Genomic DNA, 14,817 nt, shown 5'->3' with positions numbered 1-14,817 from the left:
AATTATATTCACCTGTAATATTTAAAAACTGAAAATTATATTAACCTGTAATTTTTAGTCTGACAAGAAACTCTCGTTCTTGGATGTTGCTGTGGTTATATGTCATCACATTTTTCTCTTTCGACGTTTCCCAAGTGATAATCAAAGCAAAATCTCTCTGATGTTAAATTTAGCCATAATAACAACTTCCTTTTTTTGTCACTATGAAGGGCACATTCAAAAAATTTATGTAATTAATAAGAAAAAAAGAGATTAATTTAATGTTAATATTTAATTAATAAAATCTATTAAAAAGTGGCAGAACATTCGGTCATCAAAACCCAAAAAAAGGAATTGATGAGAAATGCTCTAATCCTCCCATGCCCATGCCCTCACGTAGGAGATCACGAAACTACTGCTGGTCTCTCTTTCTCTCAAGCTTAAATCCTTTCCGTTTCCTTATTATTTTTGAGAGAGATTTTCCTTTTTCTTTTCTAATAAGTTGGGATTTAATGATATTACTAATTTTATTATCAAATTAGCTTACAGTTTCTGGGTAAATTCGAATTCAGAAAAAAAAATGAAAATGGACATGCTGTATTCCATCATCAAATCAGCTGTTGGTGTTCTGTTTGGGTTTTGATCCGGCACGTCTCCCTTTTTTTGCTTTTTATTTTGCCGCTTTATATCTGCATTGAATTCGAACCACACTCAAAACAACAAGAGAAAGACACAGTTTCTCAGTTGTTTTTTTCTTAATTAATGCTTTTTCTTTTGAGTTACCATGCATTGAACAATTCCCAAATCCTTGCATTTTTTGTATATTTACATTCTTGGGTTTCCTCTTTTGATTGATTGGATTGAGGAATAAGAATTTATAATGTGGGTATTTGCAGAATTTAAACTCTAGAGTTGTGGAAAGGCCTATTGTATGTATGAAGAGGATGTAATTGAGATCTGGGGTTGGTCTTAGAAATCCAAGATCAAGAGGATGTACGCGGTGGGGAGACTAGGCAGCTATATCTCTCGCGGTGTATATTCTGTTTCAGCTCCATTTCATCCTTTTGGTGGTGCAGTAGATATAATAGTAGTGGAACAACCCGATGGGAGCTTCAAATCATCCCCTTGGTATGTTCGATTTGGTAAATTTCAAGGGATTTTAAAGACAAGGGAGAAGGTGGTTACCATCTGTGTTAATGGCATCGAAGCCAATTTCCACATGTTTCTTGATCATACAGGGGAAGCATACTTTCTCAGGGAGGTTGATGGTGACGAAGAGGAATCTGAAGCTGTTTCATTTCCTTTTCCTTCAGGATATGAAACAGATGAACCTTCCTCTGCTTATAGGAGGCCACTGAAGTCCAAAAGTTGCAACTTCGGTGGTGATAAGTTGAATTCCATGGATCAAATTGATGTGAACAACATGAAAATTGTTGCCAGGACGACTTCCCAACAATCAGAGATATTTGGTCATGTTTTCGGACTGGGATCAGAAAAGGAGGATGATTACAGGGAGGATGGCGGTGGTGTAATGAGATTGGAATCATTGGAGCGTGCTGAGATTGCTGCTGGCCTGTTGGAGATGAAGTGGTCCACTAATATCGTCTCTGACAGTTCAAATGGCAATGCTTCCCCATTTTCTTCTACAAATGATGCACTGGATGATAAAGAGTTTGAAGAAGATACACAGGTTAGTGATGAACAAAGCCAACTTCAATCTTCTGTGAATGATAAGGAGGAAAATAGTATAGGTCATCAGATATTAATAGGGGAATCTGACTTCTGCAAAACCTCTTCACTAAGAGAAGGTTTTATGGAAGAAAAATCCGAAATAATAGCCAATAATTCAGGAACTGTAGATGGTAATAGTGTTGGGGACTCTGATCTGCAATGTCAATATAAGCTTGAAGCATGTAAGGACGAGCAGTTTGATGGAGAACTGGCTGATGATGAAAGGAAGGAGACTGTTTCAGACAGGCTTCAGTCTTTTGTTCCAGAGAGCTCGGTTAGAACATCGGATGGTTCCAGTGAACAAACTCATGAAACACTGTGCCTTTCTGATGAAGGAAATGGGGAAGTACACGTTCATGCTGAAACACTGGTAAGAACAACTGAGCTAGTACCAGAGGTGAACTCTCATCCAATGAGCAGTGTTCTACCATCAGAGAGTTCTGAAGATGAACAATTCGTTTTCAGCGACCTTGCAGAATTCAAACACCATGAACCAGATTGCATAAATAAAGATCATCCTTCAATTTGTACCGAAAGTGAAGAAGTAAATGGTTTGTGTAATGTGAATAGTGAGTCATTAGATTCTGACAAGTTTGTTGAGGAGAGTCCAGCAGCTAATATGGAGAATTCCATAGAAAGGTCAGGGATTATCTCTGATCCTATTAGTATTTTTGGAAATCATGGAGTAGTTGGTGAAAAAGATGGGTTGCAAGTGGAATCACTTCCTATTATGCAGTCTCCTACTGCCAAACTTGATTCAAGTAACAACTGCCCAGTAAGCCAATCTTTAGACTCGACTTCTGAAACCATTAGGTGGACATCGATCAGGAAGGATGATTCAAACGAGATAAGGTCCGATGCAGATGAGGAACAGCAATCGGCACATGAAAGCTCTAGTAGAGAGGAGAGTGAGACTTCGGGGAAGCTGAAAAATATTATTCGCAGTTCTGCTGTTGGTAAGAGAACTTAGTTATCTTTTTTCTTCAATAAATAAGAGAACTCAGTTATCATGAATTACTTACACTTGTTGAGTCTACCGCAGAATGCACTGAAATGATTCATGTTAGTCCTTTGTATTATGCAAGAAGAGATTAGAAATCATTCAACAAATTGTTTATTTCATTTCTTTTTAATAATATTTCATGTGATGGATGAACCTGTAGAATCGTGCTAAGGTACAACATACTATTTGTTATGATTTTAATTAAACATAGAATAAATATTCTTTCTTGTGAAGCTGCTCTTTAGGCTGTAAATTGTGGAAAGTGACATGCATTGTGGCTTGTGCAGAGATATCTTTTTGCAAGCACTTGTTATATGAAGGGATGGGCGCTGAAGCAGCTCGTCAAGCTTTTGATGCTGAAAAACTGGATAACAAGAAATTTAGTTCTTTAGGTGAAACTGTTGTAAAGAATGATAGGCTTGTTGTTCGAATTGATGGCCATTACTTTCCATGGGATGCAGCAGCACCTATTCTTTTAGGAATGGTTACATTTGGAAGTGAAAAAATAATTGAACCCACAGGCATGATACCTATTGACAGACTGGAGAAATCCGTTGAAGGGGGTCCATCAAAAGCCATAGTCACCCAGAGTAGAAAGTGGAGGCTTTGGCCTTTTTCTTTGAAAAGATCAAGATCTAGGAAGGCTGCGCAGCCGGGTGCAGCAGATACCAGAGGCTCAGATGCTGGGAATGCTGCTGATGATTCTGTTGCTAGTGATGATGATGAGAATTTTCTTACACCCAAGCCAGTGAAGAAGATGATCAGAGCAATCACCCCAACCTCTGAACAACTAGCATCATTGAATCTAAAAGATGGAATGAATCAGATAACCTTTACATTTTCGACTGCTATGTTAGGGAAACAGCAGGTTCTTTTTGTTGTATTCTTACTTGAAGTTAAATATTCTTTCTGATTCTTATTCAATTTTTTGTTGTCAAGTTAGGTTCTTATTTATCACTTTTTGTCTGATGTGCTGACTCAAAAACATGTATTGAACAGGTTGATGCCAGAATCTATTTGTGGCACTGGAACACTCATGTAGTAATCTCAGATGTTGATGGGACAATTACAAAGTAAGGAAGTTCCTTAGATTTGCTGATGCAGGACAACCTATCATGCTGCTTCACGTTTTAGATTGAGTACTGATTCATGTTAATGTCATATTATTAGGTTCTATTTGTTGCAATTAAATGTCAGTTTTTAGATCACAGTCACATAATTCATATTAATAATGGGTCTAACAATAAATTAGTAATTAGAATTTATTTTCTTTATTAGGTATTGCTCAGTCTAGGCGGTAAAGGTTGGTCATAGTTGATTTAGGTGGGGAATCTCCATCCACATGGAATCATCCCATCAATGGGCCGAGTTTTGGGTTAATTAAAGGAGAAACATACATATGTAATAGAATGAAGAGAACATAAGTATGGATGGTAATCTGTTGGACAAGGTCAAACCGTGAACAAGGATTTGATGATTTGGTTATTAGCTAGTACTTTGCAGAATATTAGCTTTTAATAGCCCCCAAAAAGAGGCCATGTTTTAGATTTCAGGCTGTCTGGACTTCTGGCGTTTCAGTCATTTGAAATGTAGTTGCTAGGAGTCTGAGCTTTATGGCAGCTTGCATTTTTCCATAGTTTGTTTTAGTCAATTGTTTTTATTTATTACCATATGCAGCATCAGCACCAACTTTTGATAACATCTGAGTAATATTTCATTCTGTCTTCAAGCCTTAGTTTTGGGTTCAACATTCGATAATGCCATTTCTCAAAATTAGTTTGCTTATTTTCATAGCTCTAGTCTTGACCCACATCGTATTGGAGACAGCTAGCCTTACATAACCTGAATTGGTCCTTGAAATTTTTATTGTAGGTTCCTTTAATAATCTGCTTCTTTCCTATCTTCTTAGTGCCGTGCCAACGAGGCTTCTTTTGGTCATTCCTAGCATCCCTGATTTTATGTTTATTGTTACAGATCAGATGTCCTAGGCCAGTTCATGCCGTTGGTTGGGATGGATTGGTCACAAACAGGTGTTGCACATTTATTTTCAGCTATTAAGGTAGGATACTTTTTATATTACATTTTAATATTTTCAGTCATAATAATACTTTAGTCTTTCTTGCACAGCCAACAACCAATTGGTTTTTGAACCATGTACAATCTTCATGAAAGCCCTTGCATGTTAATTTTCTTATTTTCTTTGTTCGGATTTTAGAAAGAAAAATAATTTTCGAGTTCATATGGACTCAAATGCATTAATATCTTCCATGGATCAAAATTCTTCTTCTATATTGCAGGAAAATGGGTATCAGTTGCTTTTCCTTAGTGCGCGTGCTATATCGCAGGCATATCTCACTAGACAATTTTTAGCTAATCTTAAGCAGGTGACCTATTCTAATTTGATGCTTTTCTTATATTGAACTGTAGAATGAGAATCAAGAACTTAAAATTTATTGTTTTCTGTCTTTATTCTTTGTTCAACTTACAACTGTTGCATGTAAAGGGAGAAACTCTTTGACGGACATTTCTTCTTATCTATAGGATGGTAAGGCATTACCAGATGGGCCGATTGTTATTTCTCCTGATGGCCTTTTTCCATCCCTGTATAGAGAAGGTAACTTTTTTTCATTTCAGGGACCTAATAAACAGTTTACTGAGGTTGTGTTTCATATGCAAGATATAGCATTTTATTAAATGCGGTCTGTCCTTTTATCCTTTTGGTTTTTTTGCATGAATCATGCATTACATAGTCTAATTAGGACATTAGTTATGTTGTTCTAGGACATTTGTCTAGTTATTACATTTGTTTTGTATTTCTAGTACATTAGTCAGGACATTAGTTATGTTCTTCTAATACACTAAATTAAGAAAACTGTGGCATATGAATACCTAAATTGTCAACCTTGTGCAGGATAAGGAAAATGCCCCCTTTTACGTTAAGTTGTATCCATTAGGGCATGGTGCAGTATCTTGAGGATTTAAAGTCTATTAAACCCTTTTACACCATTACATTAAACCCCGGGAGAGATTTAAGACATTTCTGCAATAACTTGGATGAGAAGCATTAGCTGTACCTTTACAATAGATGCATGACATGCGCATTTACTACATGAAAAATCAAAGTTCAGTTCTATCACTGTGAGCTGCAATAATTTAAATGAAAGCTTGTTCTATGATATTTTGTTTGTGATTCCTATCATGTGCCTTTTATGGAAGAAATTAGAAGCTACCTTGTGTGTCCACATTGAAAATCAAATTGAAGGTTTGGTGGGCATCACATTTGTAGTGAACATGTTATTTTTTCTGGTTTGGAGTGTATGCTTTTAACCCTTCAAGTCTATAATATCTGTTCTTTTCTGTCACTTCTTCTACCCCACAAGATGTCTGTAAATCACATGAATAAGACTTACACATCCTATATTCTTCTCAGTTATTAGAAGAGCTCCTCATGAGTTCAAGATTGCATGCTTAGAGGTTAGTTATCTGCTCTGATTTACTTTCTTCTGATATGATATTTGTGCTGCTAAATAAATTATGGTTATTTATTGCTTATCAATTTTTTCTGTATATATCCCAATGGGTTGCGAATTAGATTAGTTGAATGGGTTACTTGCAAGTCTCAGAGGAATTTACTGCATTTCGAGGGATGTCTTACTTTATTCCTCTTCTCAACAAAATGAAATTTATTTTTTTAATTATAATAAATTTTTATGTTATTACAACTCTTGAACTGGTTTTTGGCTTGAAACACGTCATTTTATTTGATTTTGATCTGCCTTTATAGTTAATATTATGCATCACCACTTTTGGCTTAAAATTTATTTATAGCTTTGCATATATACTATGGATTACATGTAAAGTGGTAGAGATTTAAATGATTTCTAATATAGATAAGTGGGTGATAAGTAAGTCTTAAATTAGTAACATTTTAATGCTTTTTGGTATCTTTGGACTTACAGGAAATAAAGGCGTTGTTTCCATCTGATTGCAACCCATTCTATGCTGGTTTTGGGAATAGAGACACCGATGAAATCAGCTATCTTAAGGTTGGAATCCCGAGAGGAAAAATCTTCATTATTAATCCAAAGGTAATCTAAGGCTTTGATGCTTAAAGAAAGGAGACCAAAAGCTTCTAATATTATTGTACAAAACTTCTCTTCTAATAGTTTCAAGTTTGCAGGGTGAGGTTGTTGTGAACCGCCGTGTTGACACAAAATCTTATAGTTCTCTTCACGCTCTTGTGCATGGCATGTTTCCACCAATGGCTTCTCATGAGCAGGTTTTGTTACCTTTTCTTTTCCATTTATTTCTCACAATCTGGAGTTAGTTTCCAAAGCTATAGATCATGACTTCAAACTTAGTATTAATCGGACTCCTTATGGATATTTCTGTTCTGGAAACATGGCTGTTAAGGCAACTAGGCTGAGTTTTGTTATTCTTGGTTTGGAAAGAGACCCAATTGTTCCCCACTTTCTTCTAGATTAGGTCTTACCTTCCTGTGTTGGATTTGGGGTGCAAGTGTTGGATACATGTATGTGTTTGACATGGGTATGTTTAATTTTTGTTTTATGTATTCGGAAGATCTTTGGAGGGTCATATTCTCATAACCATATTCAAATATTTGTCTAGGACATGTACTGCATAAGGGTACTTCAACAAAAACATGAAGAGTTGGAGCAACATAGTCACCTTCTCCTAGTATCATATCGTCTGAAATATAAAGTGTTGCTTAATTCTTTTCTTGGGATGGCTTACCGTTTTTTTTTTTGCTCTGCTTCTTTATTTGTATTGATTACAGGAGGATTATAATTCGTGGAATTTCTGGAAACTGCCGCCTCCTGGAATTGATATATGAAGTTGTCAGCTAGAATATAATGCTTGAGCATTCGGATATTGAGATAGATGAATGATGTCTGCCACCATTCTGGAGTTATCCAGGTATTTTGTTGTCAATTTTGCATTGTTGTTAAACTCAGGATGGACCGTTGGGTGGTTATCCGAAATGGGCTAGTGCCAATTACATTCTCGATCCTGATTGGAACTTAGAACAATCAATGTTAAGACATTTAGCAGCTGAACCAGAGACCTTTCAGCATTTTGCCCGCACTTTCCGAGACCCAACTAGCTATCACCTTTCTTACATAGACTCATGGGTGTTGGATATCAGTATCTATCTGACATGGTTTTTAAAGATTTTTCCTTATTTTTGGATGATCCTCATGCTTAAATATGTTTTAGACACGTAATATTAGCCAAAATGAAGAATCCAAGTGACATAGCCCATTGCGATTGAAGTTTTCTCGGATTTCTAATAAGAGTGCTTTGGCAAATTACAGGTTACATGTGACAATGGCTGTTGGCAGAGCTTCTTCCGTCATATGCCCTTGAAAGTGCAGAGCTGGCTAACTCTTGGCAGTCCAAAATAATTTAATATTCATACAAAAAAGAGTTTTGTTCTCTAAGTTACATTTGCCTTGTGAGTTGTTCAATTTGTAATTTGTATAGTGAATTCATCTGATTCCCTATAAAACATTCATTAAAAATCTTATGGGAGGAGGGTAGTGTTAATTAATTATATATATATATTCACTGTTTATATAAAATCAATCTTCATAATTAGTTCAATGGAGATAGTTTGTATTCAACCTACCCAGTTTACTGGACTACAGGCATCAGAAAGCTGATATAAAATGGAGATATATAACTGAAAAGTATTCAGATTCATTTCTTCATCTTATGTACTGACAAATCTTATCATCATTTCCAGCAAATATTTATATTTGTAACATAGGAAAAGGTGTACTTGGTGCCATTTCTTACAAAAAGCTGCGAGTATTCAACTTGTAAACTATGAGCTCAGGAGAAGAAGAAATTGTAATGCTGTTTGGATTAGTTAATTCACTCAATTTTATATATATAAAGAACAAAGGGGTGTAATGTTGGCTAAAATCAACACCTTACAAATGCAGAATCCTCACATTTAAGTGTTTTTCTGCAAACTCTGCAAGGTTTTTTATCTCATTGTCATCAACAAAGCCATTGGCATTGGCATCCACAGATCGTATGCCGTATTTGCTCTTCCTCCTAGCAAACCATCCACCCGAGACTCGTATAGCATCAGCAAGCTCATCTTTGCTTATCTTTCCATCTTTATCTTCGTCAAATTTCTTTAACCATCTCTTGAACTCATCAACCGTCATCTCGTGCTTGCCATCGACAGAATAGCTTCGAGTCTTAATGGCCATTTCTAATAATCAATGCCCTCAGAGTCTTGTCACTATTTTGCTTGCTTTCTTGCTACGTACCCAGTATACAACTGTTTGAAGGCTTCTCAAATTTATACATATCTCCCCACCTTTTCCTGTGGTGCTTTAGGCTATAAAAAATACAATATGGGAGTAGGATTAACTCCATTAAACATGCAAACGCATACGCCTATAAAAACAAAACAAAGAGCATCTAAAAGTTTTGGACCCGGCAAATGAGTATGAGTGTAGCTTTTGCGAAAGTTGCCTAATATTCCATTATTCCCACTTAAAGTATACATAAATGAAGCCTCCAGAAAATGTAAGAGAGACAATGTTATAATTATAGTAAAGATTTGATGGTTGTCCAAGTCCAAGGAACCAAGGGGGGCGACAATGGGGTCATTGATCTATAAGCTTATGTTTATTTTTGCTGCCATCCTAGGCAAGTATCAATTATAAAGGACGTGATCTGATCCTTTTAAGTGAGCAAAATTGTACCCAATGCATTTAACATTTAACAGTTTGATTCATGATGGATTTAAAATTTTTGGTTAGGTTACCCGAAAAGGTTATACGCATGAAGGGAGGTTGAAGATTAGGACAATCACCAACAAGAAGTACATCTCCACAAAAGCCCACATCGAATCTCTTAAAATAATATATAAAGTAAGAATTTATTTCCAAATATGCACCGGAGTTTTTTCGAGTACATGTCATTTAGGTGTAAGAATTTTAATCATTGCTTCAAACAAGTCTTAACTTGTATAAAAGTGTAAATATTTAATTCTGATTACTAATATTTTTTTTCATAAAGATAAAGAAGATACGTTACAGAGAATTACACATAGTAACAAAGTTAAGTCGGAACAAGTAGTAGTGTTGCTTCATTTAATCTCTTTTGAAAGAACAACTATTGTTTAGGATAATTGTTATTTGAGAATTGTTATATTTGGAATGTCCATGTCCAAAACAGTTGTCATCGAGTACAGCTATCATTTAAGAATATCTCTTGTTGAGAACATCAAATGTTTGAAACAACTCTTCTTTAGAATAATTGCGTTTTAAGCACTATATTCGGAAGAATCGTCATTTAGAACATCTATTTAGAACAATTATTTTTCAAGAATAACATTGATCAAAATAAATTATTTTTTAAGAAAAGCATCGCCACATAACAGCTTTTGTTTGGAACAACCTTTACAAAGAACAATTATGTTAGATAACAACTCTTGTTTGGAACAATCTCCACCAGAACAACTATATTCAGAAAAATGATATTTGAAACATGTCTGAATAATCCTTATTTAGGAACATCTCTTACTAAAAAATAACTCTTTTTTTGTTTAAAAAAAATTCACTTTTGTTCTAAGAGCTATTCCGCAAAAGATATTCACAAAGTTCTACTTCACCAAAGTAGAAATAGAAATAGAGCTTAGTTTATTGGATAAAGATATAATTGAGAAGTTTCCTTTTAACATTTCTCTATAATAGTGAGTACTTTTCTCTTTTTTTAGAAACATGGTGAACTCATGTTCGCTATTTATCATTATTATCAACTTAAATTGTTTTTAACATATCATTAATATATTTATAACTAAAATCTCATCCATTACTCTTGTTTATTAACTAATTTTGCAACTCCAGTTTCTGTAAATATGAATTCTAACACGTCACAACTCATTTAATAACGTTTAACGTTTTGGCAATTCCTAAACTTTCTTTAATCTCTCTCAACATATTCCTTTATTACAGTTAGCTTATTTTACCAATTTTTCATTTTACAAATCATCATTTGTCACAACGCTTAAAATTATAAAGTCTGTTTTAATATTTCTCTCCGTTTTTATCTCATACATTCCATTTCTTTTGTTTGTAACATTTCTTCTCTCCTACAAAAAGTACTCTATAAAGAAATTTCAAGAATGATAAAGATAAAAATATATATATATTCAATTTTTTTAATGAAGGGTGAGGATTAAGGATAGTTTAGAGCTCAAACTCAAAATTATAGACAAACTTTTTTGTAACTCCACCTATATTTTATTCTAACAAATGGTCCTTAGTTTCTTAAAAAACGACTCGGAGTTCTTTGATGATAGAATCATCTTCATGTGCATCGAACTTCAGCTAGAACTCGTTCTCTTATCATGATACAATGTTTAACAACCGTGGAAGTGCTCTTATTCTTGACGGCACATATATAACATACTATCACTCAATCAAATAAACAATTATAGAACATAATCACTATAATCCATGTGAAATAAAACATAACCCTTTGTTTTTTCGGAGCATCTTTGAAACTTTAAACTATTATTTATATGACAATGAATGATAAATGTGAAATTCTACTAGAACAGCCACTTGTCTTTAAGCTAGGAAATTAACTCACGTTAAGCTACTAATATCCGTAGTTCCATAAGTAGTTAAATTTTCTTGAAATCAAATTTGGAAGCTGGAATATATGCAATTTGACTTTCACATGAACCTAGGGAAGAGGTTAAGGAAGAAAGATATATAATTTACTTATAAAGTAACCCAATAATAATAATATATGAAAAAAGTTAAAATATACCCTTGAAAATTTGAAATTCAACCCTATACTTTCATTTTTAGGAAATTAGTTTATTCACTTTTTAGATTTTAAAATTCAAATTCAACTATTAATTTTTTGGTTAATTCAAATTCACTACAATGCTATTTTTAAAATTTTATGGCACGAAATGAGTGTTCTTTTTTTTCAAAATATTACACCAACAAATTTAATAGTATTAATTGTTAGATTTAAAATTTTTAAATTTAAAGATTAAAAAATTAAATTTCTAACAATAAAATATAAGAACTAAATTTTAAATATTCAAAATTACAGAAATTTATAACATATTTTAACCTTGAAATAAATGTAAAGCTCTCGCAAGTGGGGAGAAAGCCAAAAGTACTATTAGTGGGAGTTAATATATAAAATTTAACATGAAAAATTATTGAAAAGACTTAAAAAGTAGTATTTATATTGAAAATTTATTAAAAATTTATAATATATTTTAATTATAAAATAAATTATCGATGTAAGTAGATTCCTCCCATGTATTAATATTGAAAATAATATTTAAACTTCTTTTAATAAAATCTTTTGTTGTTAAGAATTTTATAGTCTAATAATGATAATTAAAAGTTTCTGAAATTAGTTTATATTAGTTTATTAGCTTATACCATGCATAAGTTTGATATTATGTATTAATTAAAATATATTATGTTTATTTATAAAAAAAATGTTATGAAAATTGTAACTTTTAAAAATATGATGATTGAAAAATAAAGTAAAATAACATATATATTTTTACTTTTATATTAAATAAGGAATATAAATATTATGGTTGAGAAAGAAAAGTAAAATAATATTCAAACATTTTGACATATAGAACATTTTTTTCATTTTGAAATATAGTGTCACTTGTATGTCGCTTAAGTTTATTATTATTTTTAACATAAAGTTATATAAATTAATAAAAGCAAAATACGAAGTTTGTGTAAAATATTATAACGATTTACATTTTTTTCTGTTATAAATAATAAATTTAAAGGTAATAGAGATACTGTAAAGCTAATAAAGTTATATAAATTTAAGTTAATTATATAGAACATTTTGAGACTTGTTAATATAAAAAGATATCTCAATCCTATTAAACAACAATTGAATAAACTTAATAAAATCCAATGAAACTTCATTGATCTAAGGGATTAGATAAGCATAATTAGCTACGATCTGATCCTCCATGTATGTTTCCTCAAGTTATATGATCTTCATTGATGAACTATATACATCCCACAATATCAATATGGACCAAAAATTTGGTTCAATAAATTGTTATTAACTCAAATATGGAAATAGTCTAGTCTGTCACAGTTGGTTAGGGAGTGGACACTCCTCCAATCTTTTCATATTTTTCAGCAATCTCCCCTTTAGTAGTTTGTTGAACAAAACTTATACTACTCAAGAAGCTATATCAACAATTAAACTTAGCCCCCCTAGCTTATTCCCCTTAATTCCAAAAACTTAGATGATAACTAAGTAAATTAACCATCATAATGAAAAGTAGACATTAGGATTATAATCATCCCAAAGATATTCCAAAAAAATAAAATAATTCAAAATTTTTCATAAAATTCATCATAAAAAATTAAGAACTCCCCTTTAATGGTAGCTTCCCAATTACATCATCTATTCTCCCCCTTTTTGCTCAAGAAACTTGTCAAACTACTCATCATCAGAGAAGGCAAGAAGATCAGCTTGCAAAGCCTTTTCCTTGTTAATTATCTTCTTTACAACTTTATTTTCAGCTTATAGTTTGTCATAATGTCCCTAATGGAATTCAATGGTTGAGTTAATCTCAATAATTAATCTTTTTCTCATGCCCGAGGGAACTGATTTGGTACTTGCAGCAGTGGGCACTTTCTGGGATGAAGCATCTTCCTTTTTCGCATTTTCGGAGTCAAAACTTGAAGCCTCTTTGACTAGTTCATTCCCAATGTGTTTTCTTTCTAGCTATTTATAGGAAAATTTTTAATTAAAGTATTGGTTTCTCAAATTGCAAGATCAACAAAGATCGGAGTTTATCACTCTTGATAAAGTTGGAGAGGAAGCTAAATGGCTTTGGAATTTCTTAGATGATATTCCATAATGGCCAAAGTCCATGCCAACTGTAACGCCCCAAAATTTGAGTTTGGATGCTAAGTTGTGTCAATGGATATGTGTCTACTTCTGTGGTTGTGTGTTCTCAAATTTCACCTATCAAATTTTGCAGTTATAGTCGTAAGAGTTTTGTTTCTCTTGTTCTGTCACTGGAAGTCAATTCGGTAAGTTCTGATGTTAAATTCTACTAAAATTCATTTTCTTTTATTTTCGGTCAAAGTTGGTTTCTTGAGTACCTTGCTCGATTTCTCTATCTAAATATTCAATTGATGTTCATTAGGAGAAGGTTTTGAGGAAAACTATTCCATAGACGCCTTAGGTTTGTGAATTTGCTATATCGTGCCAAGGTAACGGTTGTTTTGAGTTGTTTTGCGTCGAGGTTTTGGCATGTTTGGTTGATTGTTTAATTAGTCTTGTAAGTTCGATTAAGTTGTGTAACTAGACAATGGTTGGATGTTTTTAAGTTTTGGAGTGTCTCTGTTGCTTCAACGTTCAATCTTTCTTAGGTGGGTACCGAAACCCTTCTTTTGTTTTACATTTTTCTTCACCAAAATTGGAACTATTGATGGCACATGGGTGGCCATACGGACGTGTGTGCTAGCCGTGTGGCTCACACGTCCATATGGGAGGCCTCATGGTGGACCGTTGATAACATGTTAAATTTGCATGATTTTTTGTGTTTAATTCGGTTAATTCTTGAATTATCCTTGCTAAATCAATGATTTTATGTTTTAATCTTGTCAGGGATACAATTGGGATGCTAGAAGTTAAAAACGAGCAGAAAAGGACCAATTTACAGCACAATCAATAAAGTAGAGGTGAATTAGAAAACGTGAAAACAACCAAGGACTCATCAGATATCTTTTGACTTGTAAAAGCCAAAATAAGAAAAAATCTGATTTTTTTAGAAATTCTAATTATGTATTGGGTGGTTAAGCCAAATTTAGTAAGTGATATGTATATAAAAAGGGCTTTAAGGTAGCTTGGAAGACACACTTGACACTTGATTTCATTTGGATTAAATAAGAATTATTTTATTTCCTTTCCAAATTTATGCGTCAATAGCTACTGCAATTCCATTTTCATTTCCTTGTTCTTTGCAAAATCTGTTTAATTGCTTTCCAAGTCCCTTCCTTTCCCAATTTACACCATTTTCATTCAAATCT

General features: G+C 33.2%; 1 protein-coding gene across 5 annotated transcripts; it reads left to right on the top strand.

Annotated features, from left to right (window-relative positions):
* The first annotated feature begins 319 nt into the window (after window positions 1-319).
* LOC105797330 (phosphatidate phosphatase PAH2) lies at window positions 320-8,437 on the top strand. 5 transcript variants are annotated; one of them, XM_052628165.1, is made up of 12 exons: window positions 320-626; window positions 876-2,666; window positions 3,001-3,581; window positions 3,713-3,786; window positions 4,688-4,772; window positions 5,011-5,097; window positions 5,255-5,327; window positions 6,144-6,187; window positions 6,673-6,801; window positions 6,894-6,992; window positions 7,512-7,651; window positions 8,050-8,437. In XM_052628165.1, exons 2-11 carry the CDS (start codon window positions 971-973, stop codon window positions 7,566-7,568), a joined length of 2,925 nt encoding a protein of 974 aa, XP_052484125.1. In that variant the 5' UTR covers window positions 320-626; window positions 876-970; the 3' UTR covers window positions 7,569-7,651; window positions 8,050-8,437. The 5 variants fall into 5 exon arrangements, with proteins under 5 accessions (XP_052484125.1, XP_052484126.1, XP_052484127.1 ...); XM_052628166.1 differs by lacking the exon at window positions 8,050-8,437 and having other exon boundaries at window positions 6,880-6,992; window positions 7,512-7,648; XM_052628167.1 differs by lacking the exons at window positions 7,512-7,651; window positions 8,050-8,437 and adding an exon at window positions 7,343-7,484 and having other exon boundaries at window positions 6,880-6,992.
* The last annotated feature ends 6,380 nt before the right edge of the window (window positions 8,438-14,817 follow it).

The sequence above is a fragment of the Gossypium raimondii genome, chromosome 3 (genome assembly GCF_025698545.1).
Source record: "Gossypium raimondii isolate GPD5lz chromosome 3, ASM2569854v1, whole genome shotgun sequence".
Classification (NCBI taxonomy): Eukaryota; Viridiplantae; Streptophyta; class Magnoliopsida; order Malvales; family Malvaceae; genus Gossypium; species Gossypium raimondii.
The sequence above is the reverse complement of the archived record's forward strand: the minus strand, read 5'-3'. Positions and strand labels throughout refer to the sequence as shown.

Coding starts and splice junctions, on each gene's coding strand:
- LOC105797330 (XM_052628165.1), top strand. CDS start 971: ATGTACGCGGTGGGGAGACTAGGCAGCTATATCTCTCGCGGTGTATAT. Junction 3,787..4,687: donor GTTGATGGGACAATTACAAA/GTAAGGAAGTTC, acceptor TTATTGTTACAG/ATCAGATGTCCTAGGCCAGT. Junction 6,993..7,511: donor CAATGGCTTCTCATGAGCAG/GTTTTGTTACCT, acceptor TATTGATTACAG/GAGGATTATAATTCGTGGAA.